The sequence below is a fragment of the Cololabis saira genome, chromosome 3, assembly GCF_033807715.1.
Source record: "Cololabis saira isolate AMF1-May2022 chromosome 3, fColSai1.1, whole genome shotgun sequence".
NCBI lineage: Eukaryota > Metazoa > Chordata > Actinopteri > Beloniformes > Belonidae > Cololabis > Cololabis saira.
Genome location: NC_084589.1, coordinates 41,800,195 through 41,822,957, shown reverse-complemented (window position 1 = coordinate 41,822,957; position 22,763 = coordinate 41,800,195). Strand labels below are relative to the sequence as shown.

General features: G+C 38.6%; 1 protein-coding gene across 1 annotated transcript; it reads left to right on the top strand.

The window, feature by feature from the left end:
• The first annotated feature begins 14,332 nt into the window (after positions 1–14,332).
• LOC133441171 (cortexin-3) lies at positions 14,333–22,057 on the top strand. Its single transcript, XM_061718571.1, has 2 exons — positions 14,333–14,534; positions 21,094–22,057. The coding sequence occupies exon 2, from the start codon at positions 21,178–21,180 to the stop codon at positions 21,427–21,429; it is 252 nt and encodes an 83-aa protein (XP_061574555.1). The 5' UTR covers positions 14,333–14,534; positions 21,094–21,177; the 3' UTR covers positions 21,430–22,057.
• Positions 22,058–22,763: the final 706 nt, after the last annotated feature.

Sequence of the window (22,763 nt, the reverse complement as noted above, 5' to 3'; positions counted from 1 at the left end):
GTAGTGTCAAAAAACAATATATATCCCCCCTCACAAAAATAAGAAAAATAGAGAAACATGTTTTCTCATCAACAAAGCATATTTTACATAAATATTTAAAATATTTCAAGTCACAAAACCATTTTTCAATTTTTTTCAGTTATTTTATTGTCTGAAAAATGGTTCAAATATGTTATTTTGTTATTTGAAAATTTGTTTTATTATATTATATATTGTAATATAATAATATATTATGTGCGTGTGTGAATGAATAAATGAGATGTAAAAAATAAATTTCTTTTTAGAAAGGCGCTTTATGAAAATAAGTCAATTTACTTGTATTAGTTTACAGCGCAGTCTTGAACATCCAATATGGCGGCGACGTTGACGTATCGCAGCAGCGGGCAAGAACACTCGATGCGGCGTCTACGTATATATATCTTATATTTAGTTTATTAAAATGTAATCTTTAAGATACATTGTAGACGTTTTCTCATATTGTTTTTCTGCAATCATCCCCACAACTCTAGAAAGAATCTGAGCTAAAATGTAATTCCATACGTTATTTATGACTGCAGCCATATTGACAACATAGAAATGAATTCTCAAACTGACCAAATGTGTTGACATTGCTTAAAAAGCAGATTATTTGCCATAACAGTTAGCTGTCACTAGAAAAATCCATAGAAAAGCTCCTTTTCAGGGACGTCCGTGTTAGAAATATGCAAATTAAAGGTCCAGATACACCCAATCATAAAAATAAGTATTCCAATGGTTTTCTCATGCTCTGAAACCATTAAATAGACACCAAGTTTGCATTTCTAGCCCATTTGGTTCAAAAGTTATCACCAAGCTATGTTTTGATAAGTGGCCAATATTAAGGCGGCCATATTGAATTTCCAGCAAAAAATTGGCCAGGTAGTCCATATAGGTTGTGTTCCTACTGGGTCATAGGTATTATTTCTGGTGGATTACCTTTTATAGCAGGGCAAATGCAGCACACTCCCCCTTGCCCCCTGGGTAAAGGGCAAATTATTAGATTTACTTATATTTAGCAATTTCTATAGTGAGTCATAGGGGATATCAACATTTCAGTGTTTAATTACTAGTTAAACGCCTCTGTGGATTTAGAGAACTAATCATTATTCAACCTGCTCTTAAATATTAAATATTTGGTGATATGTTTATAAGATTACACACAAACTTAAAATTTACAGACATGCCTTCATGAGATTCTATTTTATGTTGTTGAAGCTTAGTTTCCAAGTTTATATCTCCAGAACGGTATTGAGATGAATCTTGTGTTCTTCAACCACAGCTCTATTAAATACTTCCTGCTCTCTGACATACCTATTTCTTAGAGCTAGTCCAACATACACTTGATGGAAGCCAGTTTTCCTGGCTGAGAACTAAAGCTTTGGCAGACAAAATGCAGAGAACTGGTTCAGTTTTCGGCAATGCCTCCCACACAGCACTGGAACAGTCAAAAAGGGGGTGTCTCCAAGGTTTTATCCCACCATTTTCTGCCAAGAACCGCTCCTTGGCATGGACTACAGGCCTGTTGAACTCTTCTGAAAGGATGGAAATCATTCTTCCAAAAGGATTTCCTTCATTTACTTTATTGATGATGGTGACAAAGAGTTATCCAACACATCAGTCCACAATCTCCAAGGGACATCCATCTTGGATGAATCTTGACTGTGAAGGTCACAGCTCACAACTCTGCAAAATGTACCACTTATACTGACCCAAGTCCTTAAGACTGGACCTATACAATGTCAACAACCCCCGTTGTGTTTGTAGAGATGTAGGATTAACGTCTATTCCTTTCATCCGTCACGTTCTGCTCTCTTCAGCTCTCAGTGGAGCGGTTTGCAGCCAAGTCTGAAGCCACAGGAATGAGGACCAGCAAAGACCTCATTTATGCAAAGTCACATTTTTTACTCAACTCCAGCAGTTAGGCTATTTACCAGGCTAAAACAAAACGAGACTGAGCTTTGTGTTCTAACCTGGTGTTAATGTGATCATTTTTGACAAAGTTTCTCAGCTGCAGATTCTGCAGAATCCACCTTACCCAGAAGGCAACTCAGCAGCTAAACATGCATTTGCACATACAAATCTTTCATCTCAAATGGTTTTAAAAGAGGATAATTACTTGATATCTCTGGTATTATGTGATCGTTGGCCAGGTCAAATCTTCTGTTTATTACCAATTCATTTAACGTGGGTGTAGTATTTCCAGGGTTGTTTCATATTCAGCATTTGTGTAATGACATGCCAACAAAGCTTCTTTTTTTCCTCTAACGTCCGGGCTAACTGGAGCCATCGATTTCTGCGTGGAAGCTCTACCAATCCTGATTTCAGTGGGTCTCATTATCTTTCCTCTGTAACACAGCTAAACTTAGCCTTGAGATCATGCCATAGCACAGATAATGTCTCACCAACAAGGCACAGAAATAAAAGAAGTCCAGCTTTCTTAATTAAAATGACAGCAGAAAGACTTAGTAGGGCCCTGAAGGAGGAGGGAAGCTATTGATGGCAGCTCATTTAGTCTCCGGGCTGCAGCGCTGCATTTTATTTAATAACAATCCAAATGTCAGTTCTTCCCTTGCAATTAACTGAACCAGAGGCTCATGTTTTTCATGCCGAGCTGAATTCTCACTGCATACCTTCACCTGCATGCACCAACACAAGTAAGCAAAAGAACTGAATAACCAAACTGATTGACGTTAATTTACATTGTGTGGCTTTTATGGACTGACTGATTAATGTTCCCAGGTTTCTACTAGATTTTTATTCAATTTTAGATTCGATAGGTTTGCTCTTCTCTAGCTGTTCAGAGCTCTGTGAGTGTTTCAGGTGTCAGGACTGAGGGTGGGAGGTGTGTGAAGAACACGTTTGAAGAAATGGAGTAGATTTCTGTGTACATTCTGAAAAAAAAGCCAAATATAGCACTAAGGGCAATATTTATGGTTACTTTTTTTTACTATTTGCTGTCTATGAATGACAATTTCTCACTATAATGAATATCGGTGCTAAACACTGAATTTAAAAAAGAGGGATTGTTGATATTTCCACTTTGAGCGAGAGAAAGCGAGTCAGACGCAGCTTCTTTACATCAAGTACTTATCAGTAAGCTTCAGTGGCAGACTGCTGTCAGTCCTCGTCCTCAGCCTGAGCTTTCACAAATTCAATGGTTTAAACAGGAAAAGTGACTCATTGATGCTAATGATCCTTCTGCTGCTGCCGGTGTTCTTTTAGAGCCAATAAATCTATATGATAATCACAGAGGAAGTCAGTTGCAAACAGAAAACGTGGACAAGACAGAAATGACCACATTTAATTGTCATGTTTTATTTATTTTATGGATTTATCTCAATATCTTTCAGCTTTTTGTTTCCTTTATTGTGTTGATTTTGTCTGTTTGAGGACAACATGTGGTCACTGCGTGGTTTTCAAAGGGTGGCAGCAGGTGGTTCATAAATCAATTTACCGGTAAGTCATACATTATTATGAGGTTGCCCTATCCAGGTGGAAACAGGAGTAATCTCTCCTGATCAAGTTAAAAAAAAGTATTCCTGTTAGCAAAATATCCCACCATATTTGTCGGATTTGATGCAGATAATATTCTTACTGTATCTACGTTTATCTTTGGAACATTTAGTCTTAAATGTGCTTTCAAGTCACCTGCTCTGGTCCCAGGAAACCGTCTGGTGCCTTGAATCTGGCGCGTTTGCGTCATTGAGTGGGTAAAATTGTTTTAGGACACATTTCCCCAAGGGGATTAATAAACTACTATATATTATTATTAGTTGGATTTAGGTGATGCCTTCTCCAACCAAGCAGCAGTGTTTACAACAACACAGGATGAGAGACTGTGTCTGATGTTGTAAAGGTGCAGACTAGCTGCCTTTTTTAGTTCGCTGCTGAGCATTTTTAGAGCGGGTCCAGCAGCATCAGTCTCAATGACTCAGTGTTACACAACAGATGGAGGCTGCAGAAACTTACTGCAACTTTATCCCAACTGCATCAGAGAGAACACTTGTTTTCAGTTTTTTTTCTCCATCTTTTTGAAACTGCAACTGAATGAGCTTATGGATGCTTTTTCAGGTAGATATTTAAGTGGTTATGGTTTATTGCCTCTGCATCAGGATTATTGTCAAATATTATACCTCTACTTTTTTGTAAGAAAATAAGCATATTTTGTGTTAGATGTTTAGTTGTTCTTTAAAACTTGAAAGAAAAAAGCCAAAAAAAAGCCAAATTAATCTGTACTAGAGTAAAAACCCAGAATTTTGAATGAAAACTGCTGGATTCAATTTGAAGTGTTTTTTTATTGTTATATATCCATCCATCCATCCATCCATTATCTATACCCGCTTTATCCTTTGCAGGGTCACGGGGGTCTGCTGGAGCCTATCCCAGCTATTTTCAATCGAGAGGCAGGGGTTACACCCTGGACAGGTCGCCAGTCCATCGCAGGGCCACTTTTTGGTAATTTGCAAAGATTTTTTTAATTGCCCCTTTACATTTAAAGCTTGTTATTGTTGCTTCCTGAAGTGTTTTTCTTTGTCATTGGTGCCAATGTCACACTGGCACTACAGTCAGAAGATGAGATTAGTTTTAGTGGGAATAATGATATATCTTGATCCTGCGTTTCAAATCAGTTGGAAGTCCACCTTCAGTGTCAGCAGGCTTCATTTGTAAACTCTCTGCTTGTCGTCCTTCCCGTTTCAGACGTCCTCTGCCTCCTTCTGTATCCTCATTAGCCAGCCAGTCTGCTGCCAGTAAATCTTCTCTTTTTATTTGTGATTCTCTGCAGCATCATCTCCTGCCTTCTTACCTGCCACTCCACACTCCTCCGTCTCACAGATCGCTCAGTCTCATAATGGAAGTGTGGAGAGAGTATTTTATATTATTTTATTTTATTTATTTGCCAGTTTTTGTACCTTTAGGTAGACTCGCCCCTTTAGAAGTCTCACTGTTTTAGCTGCTGGAGTGCATTTCTGTTTTGAGCCTCATAGTTATAGTTTTCTCTTTTCTCTTTTTTTTTCATTACATTTCTTTCTTTTTTTTTAATTACATTTTTCATGACCAGTTTCTACAAACAAAGTGTTATGGTCCTTTTATATGGAGCCAAATCAAGGCCAAAAGTTTTGCTAATTTGAAAATAAAATTTGAACCTGAAAATTCTTTTTTACAGTTACAATTTTTTTTTTTTTTTCATTTTCAGATCTTTTTTTTCTCCAGTTTCACATCTTTTTTTTCTCCAGTTTCACATCTTTTTTTTCAGTTTCACTTCTTTTTTTTCAGTTTCAAATCTTTTTTTTTCAGTTCCAAATTTTTTTTTCAGTTTCAGACTTTTGGCCCCGATGTGGCGTAGGGGGCGTGACATCAACTGAGAGGGGAAAAAAAGATCGAAACTGTAAAAAAGAATTTTCAGGTTCAAATTTTATTTTCAAATTAGCAAAAACTTTTGGCCTTGATTTGGCTCCATACTTTTACACTGGTAATAAAAAAAAACAAAAAAAAAACTAACACTGTCAGAAAGTGCATCAATTAAAGCACTGAGGACAAACACATTATTTCTGGCAACGCGAAAGAATTTAATCACTTTCTCATAGTGAGTGAACCTGCTTTAAAACAACTCTTGAAATAACAGTGATGTGAACGGAAACAGATACAAATTCTTTCTGATGCCATTTGAGGGAAAAATAAGTGTCATAAGTATCAATTTAAATTGAAAAATCTATTTCTCTTCAGGGATTAATAAAGTATTTTGAATTGAATTGAATATAAACTACTATTGATCATCTCACCCTTATCCTCCACTCTCTAGTTGACTGTGTTGGGGATATAACTTTAGAGTCCTGTTCCTGTTCCCGCTGGTAAGTTCAACCTTTTACCCTGCTGTATCAAGAGCATTTGACCTCCCGCGCTCCACAGTGAACGACAGGATCCACAAGCTTGCAAAAAAGGTTCTCACCATCGAAAACGGGCCCCTCTGCTTCCCGCCAGCTGAGAACCTTGCAGCTGATGGCTTTGAATGTCTGGCTGGCATATTTTTGGAGAATTTCAGCTGCCTCCCGGCATATGGAGCTGCCCATGTGAAACCGTCCCTCTGCGTGAACGCAACCTCAAACTTGTCTGTCTTAATAAAGCCGGATGTGGAGCCGACTCCTCTGCATGTGCCTCAACATGACCTTGTCTGTCATCGCTTGTTAAACCTTTAAACAAAGCTTTTTCATCATCCTCAGACTCCAGATGTGTGGAGTGTGTGTGTATGTATGTGTGTGTGTGTGTGTGTGTGTGTACTGTATATATGTATATGTATATATATATATATATATATATATATATATATATATATATATATATATATATATATATATATAGACAGACAGATATCAGTAAATTCCCACCATTTGTCTGTCTGTGCCTGACTTGCTGGTTGACTGCTCCCTGATCGCAACTTGTTTCCTTACCATATTCAGCCTATGTTTTCATTTCATTTTCATTTCATTTTATTCTTTATTTCATTCAAAAAATAAAACGAACAATTTAATACAAATACAAATACAAATGTTCATAAATTGTGAATGAAAAGGGAGCAGAAAGAAGAAGAATCTTATCTAATCTGCCCCTTTTTCCAAGAAATAAATTCACAAATAACATAAATTAAAATTAAAAAAACAACAACTAAGTAAATAAAAAACTAAAATAAAATAAAATTACCGCCGTCTATGGGTATGTCATTGTCAATCAAACTTAACTAACATATTTAATTATATTTACTTAACATACAGGCTTTAATTGTCCTTTTGAATGTAATGTTTGATTTGGATTCTTTGTTTTCTTTATTCAGATTGTTCCATAAACTGATTCCTTTCACAGAAACACGTTCCATCAATTTAGTCCTGAATCTTGTTTTTTTTTTTATCTCTGTTCGTTTTAAGTTATACTTGCTTTCTCTTTTTTCAAATCTTTTCTGAATGTTGATTGGTAAAAAAAAAATATGAGCTTTAAACATAATTTGCAGGATACTATAGTCTACTAATTCATGAAATTTCAACAATTTTAACTGAAGGAATAATGGATTTGTTGGATCTCTATCGTTTTCTACTGATTATTCTTATGGCTATTATTTTGAGCTGCTGTTGCTGAATTTTGTGTTTTCAAAATATTTTTGAGCATGTAAACTTCATTATAACAGTAAGCTCATGCAATACCAATATTTGGGAGCTTAGTAGTTTTGGGAAGACATTTTGTGTGTTTTTATGATTTTTACTAAACCTCTTCTGAGGATAACTGTGGGAGCCTCTGCATTTTGAAGCCTTCTACTACATGGATGGATTTTATTTTGTAGTCGTTCCAATGCAGTGCCTCGTCTTCTGGCTGGGTCAACACTCACACAGTTATTCTGACACAAGACAGACAAAGTTTGCAACAGAGATCAGTGAACTGAGGAGCAGGTCTGAGCCAACAGCAGCCAAGTCCTTGGCCTGGCGTCAGCCTGGATGCCTCCACTGTGAGCTTTGGAAGTGTGCCTACTGGTTTCCCTTCTAGGACTGCTAAAACAACTTAGTGTGTGGTTTTATAATAAAGTTACAGGAAAGTTGGTTGGCTGGCAGCCTGTCTGATTGATTGACAGTGACAAAGACACCGAGTAGGTTAATTTAAGTTCAAGTATCCTACCATGTGCAGTATTTAACTTGGTATCCTGCCAAAAGTTGCATCTACATCTTCCCTATAAACAGTATTCTGCTTCCTCTGGTTTGTCAAATCTACATATTTATCAAATAAATGAAGAGAAGTTATTCCTTGTCCAAAAAAAGTGTAAAATGATGGTCCAGAAAAGCTGATCGGAAATATTTTTCATAATGGAAATGTGGCAGATGAGAGAGCCGACTGGAGCCGTGACCTGAAGGGAGGAGGTCTCTGAAAACAGCTGAACTGAACTTGTTGTAATTATCTATGACAAATGAAAAACAAATATCCAGTGAAGGGGGGAAAGAATTTTCCTGATTGTAACAAATATTTGAGCCTTGTAAAGTCAGCTAATATTATCTGACAATACCTGAGGCGAGCCAGCGTCGCACCACTGAATCAAGAAGGCCAAACATTGTTTGAATTAAAGGTTTCTCATTTTAATGCTAATGATTCTCAGAGCTTTGCACTTGGTGAATTTTAGGAGCCTCGGGGGACCCTTGAACCTTCCATCATGGCACTGCTCCAGACTTCTTTATCCAGTCTCTGCTTCAAACACTCGTGTGTTATTTCACTAAGATCAAAAATGTAACTTTACCTTCAAGAAACCTTCAACTCTTTATGTCTAACCGTCATATCTCATTTTTAAATTGTTGAAAAGTAATATCATTCCCATCAGCTTCAGCTTTTCTTTGTGTTTAATGCTTAAAAATGACTAATGTTATTCAAAAAGGAAGATAATGTTACAGTTATGGAAATATTTGGTCTTCGTCAAGTTTTCAAATTGATTAAATTCAACTATAGACATGTGACATTTTAGGACCTTGCACGGGCAGAAAAAACTTTTTTTCATGATCAAATCTCCTTGAAAGATGTTATACTTTCTTTTTCACGGCATTATGTGAAAAAAAACATCATATGAACTTTACATGAAGCATTGTTTTAGTGTTTTAGATTTTTACATGCTGAAGTCTTCACATTTATGAAAATAGTATGTAAAATGTTACATTCATCCAACTGAAAACAGTAGTCAGTTGGCTGTATGGTTTAGAAACACATGATCAGTTGTTTTCTAATGTAAACAATGTAAATGCAAATCGTTAGCCTCATAGCATAATTGCCTAAGTTGTATTTGAATGCCTTAGGCCACGTTTACACGTAGCCGGGTATTTACAAAAACGGATATTTTCCCCTCTACGTTTTCAAAAATATCCTCGTTTACACGGACCCGCATGAAAACGCTGTTAACGTCATGCCAGCCAATCAGAATCCTGGAAAAAACATCAACAAATGACACGTGTAACTTCCAGTTAAGGCTGATTTATGGTTCCGCGTTACACCAACGCAGAGCCTACGGCGTAGGGTACGCGGCGGCGCACACCGTACGGCGCGCATCGCCGCGTACCCTACGCCGTAGGCTCTGCGTCGATTTAACGCGGGACCATAATTCAGGCTTTACTTCCAAGACGGAACGAGAGTCTTTTATATAGAATATAAAACAGGTAAAATACAAGAAAATGCATAATGTGACGTTCTGAAGCTTAAATCTCAGTGTTCCTCTGTTTTCTTCCGTTTTCCTCCGTTTTCCTCTGTTTAGACGCAAACGTGAAAACAGAGTTTTTGAAAATCTCCACTTTGGCCGGAGTTTTCAGAAATGATCGTTTTTGGGGGCTTTGAGCTGCGTTTTCGTGTAAACGAACGGCCAAAACGCATGAAAACGCCTCAGTTTTTGCTCCGTGTAAACGGGGCCTTAGAATTAGGCCAACCTGATCTCACAAAAATCCGTGAAATGCCCACGACCTCTCACCACTATTTTTCGTGGTATCAACACGGAAAGTGGTACAATATCCGTGGTGCTCACACGGAATTATACCACTTTCCGTGTTGGTACCACCAAAATAGTGGTGACAGGTCGTGGGCATTTCACGGATTTTTGTGAGATCAGGTTGAATTAGGCAATTATGCTATGAGCCTAACCAAATGTAATAATATTGTTCTCTTATATATTTTTCAGCTCCCTTTAGCTTTTTTGCTCCTCTTTCCTTTCTGTTTTGCACGTATGTGTTAGTCTCACCTGCTGCTCTCACAAAGATCCACTCACGTCTACTCCCATCATTCCCACACCTAATGCTTTTTTAGTGGTTCTGGTGCAGCTCAATGCACCGTCTTTCCCTGCGGCCCACCAAGTAAGTAGAGCAGACATGACAACAGCGAAGGAGGGGGAGGAACAGGCACGGTCAAGATTAATTAATCAAGCTGACAGCACACCACGTTACTGTAAATGTGATGAGCGCGTCCCTGGAGCTTTGCTTATCACACAACCACTCACGCACCAATCTACCCACCGGGGGTTTGGGATCTGATGTTGAGTATTTTGTTAAAGGATATGTTGGGTATTTAACAAATTACTCTAAAATGTGGAGAGCCTTTAGTTGTAACCCCCTAATGACTGAACAGAAATGGATACCTGCATGCAGACAACCAAGAGATGAGGCAGGGCGCATTTTTGTCTTTATAGAACTCTCCATAAAGGGATAGAGTTGCATTTAATTAATTTTAATTCAGAAAATGACTGTTAATTGAGCTTTTGCTAAATTCATAATCTCTGGTGAAGAGAACTACAGGACTGTCTCAGAAAATTAGAATATTGTGATAAAGTTCTTTATTTTCTGTAATGCAATTTAAAAAAAAAAAAAAAAATGTCATACATTCTGGATTCTTTACAAATCAACTGAAATATTGCAAGCCTTTTATTATTTTAATATTGCTGATTATGGCTTACAGTTTAAGATTAAGATTGACAGAATATTCAAATTTTTTGAGATAGGATATTTGAGTTTTCTTAAGCTGTAAGCCATGATCAGCAATATTAAAATAATAAAAGGCTTGCAATATTTCAGTTGATTTGTAATGAATCCAGAATGTATGACATTTTTGTTTTTTTTAATTGCATTACAGAAAATAAAGAACTTTATCACAATATTCAAATTTTCTGAGACAGTCCTGTATATTATGGAGATTATGAATTTAGCAAAAGCTCAATTAAATAGGGTGGCAAACTCTTTATACTTACTAAGCAACATGTGAGTATTGTTTCCATGGAGAACTTTGGCATGCTAATTTTAGCGTGTTACTCAGAGAAGGGCTGAGTTGAATGCACATAAAAGGACATGCAATTTGCAAAAACAATAGTCTATAAAATATAACGTGTTGCACAAGAGCAGCAGAATGTCAGTCCAAAACAAAGTGAGGTGAAACTGAAGGGGGATTGTTATTTGAAACCCCTGAAGCACCTTGTAGATCAAGAACAGGGGTGAACAAGGATGCAGGGTGTGATTTATTCACTAGAGGGAAAAAAAACTTGCTTCAGACCTTGTGGTTTAAAAACGCGACAACATTAGCTATAAAATGCATCCGATTATTAAGATTAAGTACCGCAGCTGCGCGATGGTGCTAAGTAACTTAATGTCCGGATACTTTTCCTTCTACCCGCAGGGTTCATTACTGTAGTCCTGCACTACTGACAGCTTCTCTTGCTCATTTATGCAGTGGAAGCCTCAACTACATTATTGTCCACTGACTTTGAACAAGCTAACTGAATTGTGGGTCCACTGTGTCTTATTGAACGAGCTGATAAAAGCTGAACTTTTCAGACAATAACACGAACATCAGTCAACCAAGGCTACACAGCCAACCTCTGAAATCATACAGGGGGACCAAAGCTTGTCACATATCAGAAGAAATGAGCAATCCACCAATACTTGTGTTATTATAACACCTGGCTTTTATGTGTACCCAGTTGGAAGAAAGTTTATTGGTTGTTTACCGGTGTGACTAAAAGGCAGTAAGGACAGTGACAGCATTGTAAGTTTGCATCAACAGGATATTTATTACCACTTCTGTGAAATGCAGTTAGTTTGAAATGTCGACCAATCGGAACACGTAGTTACAGATTTACACATAAGTGAATCCTCTCTGTCAGTTGTGTTCTGACGCTTCCCACTATAAACTATATCACTTATAATACCTTACATAACAACCAAATTACCCACAATGCCGCCATCTTCAAGGGGAGAAATCAGCTAGTAATTACACTAATGAATAAAACATTATTGCTTTTAATTATCCTTACATTATAATACATTTCAACAGATTACAGACTACAACAAAAACTCCTGCAACTGATCACACGAATCTGCTACTGTAAAGCTTCAGGGAGCAGGTGAGACTTGAATCTCGTCTCACTTTGCTTAGTAGAGACAAACATCTATGAACAAATCATTTTCAGCTCAAGACTTTAATGGCGACATAAATCTGGTAATTATAGTTTTAATCAACACAGGAAGTGAAACTCGGCTATAACTATTTAACAGAAAGGAAACAAATGGGGGGAAAGTCAGCCATAGCTTGAAGTATGTTTTTTTTTTTTTTTAATTCATAACCTATTTTATGTTTATCATGATTCTATTCGCCTATTGATTTTACATTGAAATATTTAGTGAATGTATTGTTATAAGTGCATTTTGAAATATTGAGATTTTTATATAATACTGTGATTTTGATATTATGTTATTGTTTATATTGTCATTTGTATTGGTGATTGTATGGTTGTATGATTTTCTAAAATATGTCACCCTATGGGTCAGCTTGCACTCTGCAGCTGTAACACTTACCCCCCAATTGAACTTATTTAACCTGGAATTATTTATCCAGGATAGTAAATGTGAAACGCCTCCATACAGTAACAGCTTTGGCTAAACTGAAAAGACGATCCACGATTTATCCAGTCATTTTGAAAACAGGAAGAGAATGATAGCAGTACAAACAAGCTTCTGCGTGTGCTCATTTGTTGGAACATTTGTTGGGATAAAAGGCAGAAGTGTTGGCTGGATCCATATCCTGGCACCAGACATGCCTTCAGAGCAAAGCAAGCCCTCAGTTTTCTGTGATCATTGTCTCGTGAAGCATCACTGAGGGCAGGGAGACTGACATAGTACCAGTCTCAACCAATCACTTACCCCTGCTGCCCCAGCGGCCCAATAGGCAACTCCATTACCATGCACAGGGAATTATGTATGAAACATTTCAGATGAGTGTATCTGGACTAATTCAGCATTCTTCTTCACTGTGGTCTTTTTATAATGAAGAAAAAACACATTCAGGCAAAAAATGGTTCAATCTTCCCACTACCTGCTTACAGGCACAACTGGCAGGGAAACTGTTTTAACTCTCTTAATTTCAGTTTTAAGATTAAAAATTGTAATAGCTATATAAGACTGAATTCTATGCACACAGTTAGCATATAATTCATTTATGAATCATAAATAGTAGTAGTTTTTATTATTTTTATTCTGCTTTTATACAAATATCATATATGATTATCAGCTGTTGATCAAAAGGGAATAAAATAAACTGCATTTCATGCTTGAAAATACTTTAAATCTTTTCATATTCAGGTAAATCGTACATGAATAGTGATATTTGACATTATATTGACTTCAATTTGGATCTGCCATCGACTTAAAGAGCATCCATTCAATGGCTTTCTTTTTTTAAGGGAATATTAAGATGCCATAAGCTGGATAAAAAATACTCTCGCTGCTCTCATCTTTGCACCAAATGCATTTTCATTGTGATACCGTTGGGCAGCTCCGTGAAAAATTAAACAAATCTATTAACAAATTGGCATATAAGGTCTGCTGGTAATTGTTCCTGTGCTCATTAAACAAACAGCATGTCGTGCTTTAACGGTACGCTTCAGGGGGGCTGTTAGACAGATTTTCTTTCTGTAAAATGGACCTGGACCAGGACTGAACAGGTTTATTTTAGGAACATACTATAATGGTCTTCTGCAGCTGCTGCATCTTGATGAGATTAATTCCTCCAAAGCAAGTGAAGGTAGAAAATACTCACCAGTGAGTAGAATCTACTGTATGTGATTTGATCTTCAGTTGAATTGGGAGCAGGTGCAGTTCCCACTAACGGCCACTAGGTGTCAGTCCAGCACAGCAGCTGGACAGTGACTGAAGACTTGAGGACATTATGTAACTTCAGATTCCCTCCGAACTGCAGTGCACAGTCACTGACCCCTTCACGGGCCGTCACGACCCGCATCTCTGAAGGAATTTCACCAACAAAATAAGATTTTCTTCTTTGAACCTACGTCCCACCTTGACTTCCAATTTGTTCACTACTCTCAACCAACTTCAGCAACTAAAAGTCTATAGCCTACGCATACAGATAGGATTTAACATTTTTATAATCGAGTTTCTTTATTTAGCTTCCTTCTCATGCATTTTGCAAATATTAAAATGAAACAGATCTTTTAGCACCTTAAAATATCAGCATCTTCACGTTTGACAAACTCAAACAGTATTTTTGATTAAACTCTCTAAAAATCAACAGAATATAATTCTAAACGTATTTTTTATTAACCTCTATAAATACATATTAATATGTGTGATTTAATTTTGGTGTGCGTGTTAGTACAGAAGGGCCACACCTTTCCCTCATTCGCTTGCAGCATCCATAACCTACCTGGAGGATTGCTATGGCAACAGGTTGCCAGTAGCGACCGGGTACATCCGCGCCTGTGTAAAGCGAGAGGGGGGGAAACAAGCGAGCAGTGAAGGGTGAGGTCTGCCGGGCTCAGGCAGCACTGTCAGAAAAAAACAACCACTGAGAGGCTTTTATTTTTCTTTCTGCCATGAAGTGAGGAACCCTGCGGTCTGCGTGGACGCGCCTGGTCCGTGTTTGTCTCGTTTTCTTTGAAAGAGGCTGAAAACTAAGCAGCGGGATCCATCGGAATGGAGCCCTGCCGCTGACGGAGACTCCCGAGATAACAACAGGTTAGTGTTGCAGACTCGGTTACTCTCACCTGGAGTCCTGTCTGCGCACACGGACACATGCACGCATCTGTCCGGGGGCTTAATGGCATGCACTAATTACATGGGTGGGTTTTTTTGCTGCAGAAAGTGTGATCAGGGGCCGTGAGAGGCGAAAAAGACATGATTTGGATGCGTTTTTTGATGCATCCACGTGTGCAGGCAGGAGTCCTTTTGCAGCTGAGCAAAGAAACAAAAAGAGATCTGGATCTGAGATCTGAGGTCCAGGCCAAAGAGATCCGCTCCAGCCGATGGATGTGTGGAGGTTGACTTAAATGGCGGCACATTACTTTGCACTGAGATTGTTATTGCGCTGGATCAGTGGCCATGTCTATAATAATAATAATAATTAATAATAATATTACAGTTCATGCATTTGGATGCAACACGCACAACCAACTAAATAAACCACGGAGGGGAGCGCACTTATTCACTTTAACTTTCATTTAGACATCTATTAGCCTGCATGCCTACAGTATTTCTTACAAGGGATGGACACAACTCAGCTTGTAGGCTATTTTAGTTCATTATTTTCTTACAATTCGGTCAAAATCACATTGTGATTAGGCCTGATAAATAAATAAAAATCACACCCTCACCAGCTGCATTTTTGGTTTTCATATTCACATGTTCTCTTTTCTAATTTTTACATTTTTCTTCTGCATTCTTACATTTTACATTTCTTTTTTCCCCAGTTTCCCACAGCCCATATAAGTATTAAGATGACTGAAATACCAATATGAAAAAGAGATGAACAAACGCAAGGTTAAATAGGGCAAATACTTAGACACCTTTTTCTATTATTCAGTAAGTGTTTAGTTAAGTGGTCTATTATACTTTATTTTTGAAGTGCCCACATAATCCATAGGCATTCCTTTGTCGTTTTGCAGTATTATAATTACAAAGGGAAGTGCATTTAGTGACGTGACTGAGAACATGTTGAGAAATAACATCCAGTTATACCTTTTTGTGTCTGTGTGTTTACCTGCACAGATGCCTTTTTAATTTTTTACAATTCCCAGTCACGATCAGCTCCAACACTGCAACCATACCTGCATACCTCTGAAATCACCCGCTTCTCTTCTCATTTTGGCTCAGTATCCTGATCATAATTGTCAGTTTTACTCTCAGAGACTGGTCTGGCTTTGTCTAATCTCTACTAAAATGCCACTGCACGTATATTTCAATGCAGTATCTTGTGCACTGACATTGTTTTTGAAATGTCATGATATCTGGATGATATTTTAGGGCCAAATGAGTAATGTTTTTGAAAATGTAGCTGTTGCAGATGTCAGATGATGTAATGTTTTACCAACAATCCCTTTTGACATAAGAAGCTGTTTCTTAAGTTGCCACTGGAAGCTTAAATGATTAGCGCATGTTTGTGAAATTCTGTCAAGAAAAGCTTGTAACTCAGACAGCTTAGTCATGAAGCGCTCATGATATAAATGTTCGAAGGCTTTTAAAGAGCATTACATAACGTTATAACACACATGACAGAGTGTTTTTGGGGGCCTAAAGGGCTGATACTCAGTAACCTGACTATGATTTGACAGTAAACATTAATGGGATTCCTGTGGACAAAGAAAAACAACCCCGTTCTTTATCATTTTTCTCAGCAAGAACAATGAATCACTGCTGTGAAATGTCATTTTTGAGTTTTAAGTGTGATGGATTACAGGCTGCTGATCAGCGAGGCAGGGCTGAAGGCTGCTCTCTCTGTCTCTCCTGTGAGTTGTTGATAGATTTTCTTTTTCTTTTTTCTCCCCTTTAAGGCAGGAAGAGAGCCCTTCTGCTCGTCTTGTCACTTTGAGTTGCCTCATAACACATTCAGCATTTCTCCCGAGTGATTGTCACTGTCTGAAAGGGTTTTTCATGCTCATAGCAGCGTAATCGAAGGACATGGCCTGAAAGAGATTGGTGTTTGGCTTACCGCTTCTGAAGCAATCGTTAATCTGCGCTAATATTTGAATAAATATGAAGACGGCGGGCAAAAGATGGAAAGGCGTCAGACAATCTGAATCTTAGTTCTGCTATTTAATCTGTATTTCATTTAAGCTGCCAGGACCACGGGGGAATCCATCCCAAGATGACCAGTCACATCCTCAAAACCTGAATTTAGCTAATCTCTCATCAGACATGTACTTGATTTTACGCAGCTTCCTTCTGCTTTAATATTCTGCTCTATCCATCATAAAAAGTGATAAATAACACCTGCTGAGAAAGTTCATGCTGAAGGGTTTTTAAGAAGATTTTAAAGATAGACGAGCAGAAAAGGCTTGTTTCCCTTGAACTCATTTGCTTTATAGCAAAAGCAAATTGTGACTTTCAGCTTCAAGCAGACAAACTTCATACAACAACGTCAAAATACAAATAATTTTAGAACCAACAGCTGTTGCCTTGCGGCGTTCCATGCTTTATGCTGTGTTGGAGGAACCACAGCGTCAAAATGTGCTAATTGAAGAGATGAACCGGACCGGGACAGATATCGACACCCTCTATGTTGATCTTGAGAAAACAACTTCAGCTGATCTCCTGTGTCGGCTTTGAATCAACAACTTTGTCTGTGGCTTAAAGAGATCAAATGAAGACTGATTTGCCGCAACAAAAGTCTCAGTGAAAATTTACTCAGCGGGAGGGAGAAAAATCAAAATCAACCCGTTGTGCTAGCTGCTTGCAATTGATTAATTTATTCCCGGCCCCGCTTTTCAAAAACAATCCAACTGTCCTCTCCTTCAGATGTGATGTTGAGACCCCTTGCTGTCGGAAGACGTGACTCACAGCTGCAGGAAGAATAATGTATTTTTCTTTTGCTTGTTTTGTTTTGCTTATGTAACTGAATACATTGACCCGTCCCAATCCAACCACCTGTAGGGCTCGCCGGCTCCGAGATGCATCCAGACAAGGTCGCAGTCTAGACACTAAAACAGAGCCGCGCTTTGCATACTATGTTCTCCACTCACGTATTAACGGTTCGCTTCTTGCTTATCGTAGTTCTCAAATGTAATGGGAAAACTTTAGAGTATCTTCGGAATAATAAGAGGGTAATATAGAAGTATGCAACATTTGTTTATCAGGTGGTCGTAAGTTCATGAAAAACAATGAAGGCATTGTTGAAATCAATTAAACTTGCATTATGTTTTATGGCTAGTGCAAGGAGTTTACTAAAACATGTGTGTTGGAATCAAAGTCTGCGCAAAAAAATGTACAATTTCTCACATGATTTATGAATTCATTGATAAGTTTATGATCTTAAATTCTAGTTTTGCATCTTATTAACATAACAGATTAAGACTATCAATCCCCAAAGGGAAATAACATTGGAATTTAAGAATGACTAAGAAGGAAAAACTAATTAATGTCAGGCTGGTGTGGTGAGGACCCAGATGCAGGAGAGCAAGAGACAGGAGTTCAACAAAAAAGGGTTTATTTTACAAAAAACAAAAAACAAAGCGCTGCTTAGCAGGATCAAAAACAGGGATCGAAAACATTAAGCAAAAACTTGGCAGGACACATGGAGGAAAGAAACAGGACGGAACCACCAGGAGCAAAGGAAAGACAAGAACAGATATACACAAGGGGTAACGAGACACAGGTGTGAACAATCAGGGCAGATGGAAGACAGGCGGGGCAAAACAGAAACACAAACTGGGGGAAATGTCAACCACTGACAATTAAAAGTCTTTTTAGAAAAATGAAAGTCACAGATTAGAGTTTATATCCAGGGTGCAGAGATGCTCCTTCGCAGGAACAAGTCCAGCATTACATCGTGTGTTAACAAGCAGTATAATCCCTTTTTAGTGTCACTGCTGTGTTTTCATCTCCCCGTACGAAATGCTCGGAGAGAGGAGCTGGTGTCCAAACTACTCTGTGTTACTGCAGTTATGTAGTTACTTTCATCAGCTCCAAGCCTGTCCGTTTTTAAGTACCAGTCATCTCACACGCTGTGTGTCAAATTAGAAAAGAAACACCTTTTTTTCACACACCACAGAGCACTAAGGGTCACGATGACACTGCCAGTTCGTTGTGAGGGTTAACAACTCCTCTTTACTCCTGCTCCACTCCTTGAACGTCTTCTCATGAACTTGTCTGTAGCTGGGTGCTACTAGGGCTTCTGTAGGGTGAGGATGTGTCGTCATTGACACTAATAATCAGTGAGTGAGGGTGTGTTTCGTGTTTTTCTGTCAGATTTATCCCTCATTCATCACTTACAGTTTTAAAAGACTGGGATGGAGGACATAGTACAAGACGCTGAAGTCGAGGCTCTTAAGCCGAGGACACACCAACCCGACGTCGCCCGGTGTCGACTGACTGCTGTGTCGCCTCGTGTCGCCTGTGTCGGGCTGGGTCGGGCTCAAAAAGAAGCACTAGACAAACTGCAAAGACGACAAACAGCGGTAGTCTGTATTCACTCAAAAACAAGGGAAAACCGGAAGCTCTGGGAAGCCGTAAACAAAACAAATAGGCTTCATATTCACACCACATTTCTAAACCACTCTCGCTACCACAATGCGTAAGAATAAAGAATTGGCACTGGCGTTGTCAGCCCTCGGCTTTCTCCTCCTCGGCACTACATGGGTGAAATCATGGATACAACAGCGACAGGCTCAAGGAGCTTACCCGAACCTGTGTCGAGAGCTGGACATGAAACCAACGATTTCAAAAATTTCGCTCGGCTTTTCCCTGTTCAGTTCCATGCTACCTGAACAGCCAATCACAGAGTGAGCTGTTTGACCGACGGCTGACGCCGATTCAACGTGTCGAATCGGCTGAAAAGCTGCTGACGGGCGGCCGACCTGTGGCGACGTGCGGGACACACCGGGGAAACTAGACCGACAGACGCACACCAACACTCATCGACGGCCCGACGGCCGACAGTCGGCTTGGTGTGTCAGGGCCTTTAGACGAAGGGTAGCATCTCACATCTTTTTGTGGCCGAGAATTTCAGTCTGAAAGTGTCACAATACGCAGCAGGTGATGAAGAAGGGACATCAACTTAACAGTTAATATTAAACATAATTGACAAGGACAGCGTTTGTGTTAATTTAGTCCGAACTACTTGAAAAGCAGTTATGGGTGGCGGCAGCTCCGGGATGGAACTGACTTCATCAACCAGCTGTAACCTGTCTGTGTTCATGTTTCATTCATACAACCTCGCCCGAGCACAAATCCATTTTTCTTTATACAAGCTTACGTGTCTAAAATAAATGTTTCCCCTGAATTTAAATTGTTGATGCAGCTTGGCTGCATATGTAACTCACCGAGGGGAGGAATGGACATTTCACAATATCAGGCAGTATAACGATGCCGGTGGCATATCTACCTCCAGAGTGGCTTTTCTCCAATAAATGTCGCATAACAAACTCCAAAGTGTCAGTTCAAATCCCCCGAACCGTTGAAACCGGTAGCCAAAGGAGTCCGCTGAGATTTAGTTGCTCACTGAGTGGATTTTGTGGCCAGAGGTCTGAAATTTAGACTCATGCAGGCGCCGCATTGTTCTGCCTGAGAATACTTAACATTTTCTGGCTTCGTATCTGTATTATACAGATACGAAGCCAGAAAATGCTTGAATTAAAATGCTACACACTTATTTGAGAGTCCTGAAAACTTTATTTTCTATTTTATCATTTTTGGATTGACACCCATCATATGGGAAATTTGAGTTGAGCATGCCAATTCTCTTGTTTGATCCTTTTTTATGTCAGAATGGAACCAGCCGGCCGGAAGAAGATATTATTACATAAGCAATGCTGTGGTAGTTTACCAAATGATTAATTTTAGTGGTAGGTTAAGTGTTTAAAAGGTGTTGTTTTTAAAAAGTAGTATTTTCTTTATCTTTGTTGTCAAAAAAACAACAAAAAAAACACCAGTGTTCATTTTTATGTCATTACCAAAACATGTTATTACCGGAATACATTGTCATTACCGTCACAATACACTTTTTGACAGAAAATTTTGCTTTTTTGTTAACTTGGGTTTTACCTCAATCATTGTGGTAATGTTTAATTGTCTAAATTTGCATTTTCTGAAAAAATATGCATTGCAATTCAAATATTTTCATTAGTATGCAATATTTCATTGTTGAAACAAGGCAATATATTAAAAAAGTTAGAGAGAACATGGTGTTAAAATGTATTTTAAATGTACTTACAAATATTTAGAACATGATTTTTAAACAGCATGTTTTGTACTTACTGGAATGATTGTGAAAACGTTGCTTGTCAAATCATTTTGTATTAAAATCAGTGTTTTGTTTTTGTGATGGTAATGACATTTTGCTGTGACAACTTTGAAAAAAGCATCATAATATCCAAATGATCATGAAGTACAATCAAAGCTATGCTAAGATCTTTGTTCCAGACCAATTGATAAACCTTTTGAAATAGAAAAAACAGAGATTAAAGAACTCTTTTTTTCAAAATTCCAAAAGTCAAAAGTGCCCCGAATTAAAGAATCCCCCATAAATGGATAAAATCTGCTTATTTATTTCATGATATTGATTTTGTCGTCTCATGTGTTAAAGCCCACAGGTCCTGCCCCCTAAGCTCACCTTCCCTTCGGAGAACTTTCAGCAAACAACAAAGAGCTGGAGCCGAGACGATCAAGCATGGACGTGCCCAGGATGGCCGAGGGCCTCTTCAGCAGCACGCTGTCCTCGTCGGGAGGCGGCCATCACGTGCCTTCGTACCTGACGCTGGAGCAGAAGGCCGCCTTCGTCTTCGTGCTGCTGCTCTTCATCTTCCTGGCCCTGCTGATCGTGCGCTGTTTCCGCATCCTGCTGGACCCTTACCGCAGTATGCCCTCGTCCAACTGGACAGACCACACCGAGAAAGACACGTTTGACTACCGCATCGTCTGAGCCGTCCCCCAGAGCGCACGGGCTACATGTGAAGTTTAAATTGACTGACTAAGACGCTTAAAAAAAAAAGCACCGTGGCCCTCAGAACAAATGACTGCCAATTCTCCTGGAAGAAAAGAAACAGCTGTCAGAAAAATCTCCTGAAAGTTCAGACTGAAAGTAAATTTGACAGCGTCGTCTAAAGTAATTCAACAGCTTCTCCCTGCCAAATTAGAAAATTCTTAACAATAACAAGACAGGCAGAACTGTGGTGTGAATATAAATGATAGAGCAACACCCTGACATGGTGCAGCGGAGCCAGTAGAGGTTGGCCCTCCCTTTCCCTGTCATCAGTTCCCGTGTGGACTACCTCACTCCTCCTCCATCTCATGTCTGGAAGTGTTTCCTCACATCTCACACAGGGTCCAATTATCCTTTGAGACACAAGCCAGATGGATTAAAACAGTGTTTACATCTCGTCATGTTTACGTACATCTTAGGCTTTCTATTGAAAAGGTAGACAATCAGTGTTTAAAATAGTTACAGTAAAACAATTTTTAGTGTAATCAGTCTGGGATGAGGTATTTTGTTAATAGTATTTAGTTTTACTTCGAGGAAAAAGTTCAAAAGACTTTGACACAATGCAGCCGAAGAGGAACTTAATGCCTTATGTCTTTGTGAGAACTAATGCGACGGTCCCAACTTTCTAGAAAGAAGGGAAAAGATTTTTTTTTATTGTGCACTTCGAGAAAAAAGTCGAAATGTTGAGAAAAAAGTCGAAATGTCGAGATTAATGTTTAAGTACAATTTCGAGAAAAAAGTCGAAATGTCGAGAATAATGTTGAAATACAGTTTCAAGAATAAAGTCAAAATGTCGCCTTTTTTTTTCTCAACATTTCAACTTTATTCACGAAATTTTGAATTTTTTCTCAACATTTCGACTTTTTTCTAGAAATTGTACTTCAACATTATTCTCAACATTTCGACTTTTTTCTCCTCAACATTTCGACTTTTTTCTCGAAATTGTGCTTCAACATTAATCTCGACATTTCAACTTTTTTCTCGAAGTGCACAATAAATAAAAAATGTTCCCCTTTCAAATATTTTTTCTCCTGCATGGCCCTAATACTCTTCCGTATTAGTGCCTTGCAAGGGTTTAAAAAAAAAAAAAAGTTCAATGGTCGCAATGCAGGTTTCATAATCGCAAAGAGGAAGATGTCCGTGGAAAAGCTCCCTTTAATGTTACGGAACGTGTTGAACAGGCAGATGCCAGCAATGAGAAATGAACTGTCACGTGCGTGCAATTTTAAAAACAAAATAAAAACGATGATGCTATTTCTCTTTTCAGTCGAGGA

Bases quoted from the DNA above. Each gene is read 5' to 3' on its own strand.
- LOC133441171 (XM_061718571.1), top strand. From the start codon at position 21,178: ATGGACGTGCCCAGGATGGCCGAGGGCCTCTTCAGCAGCACGCTGTCC.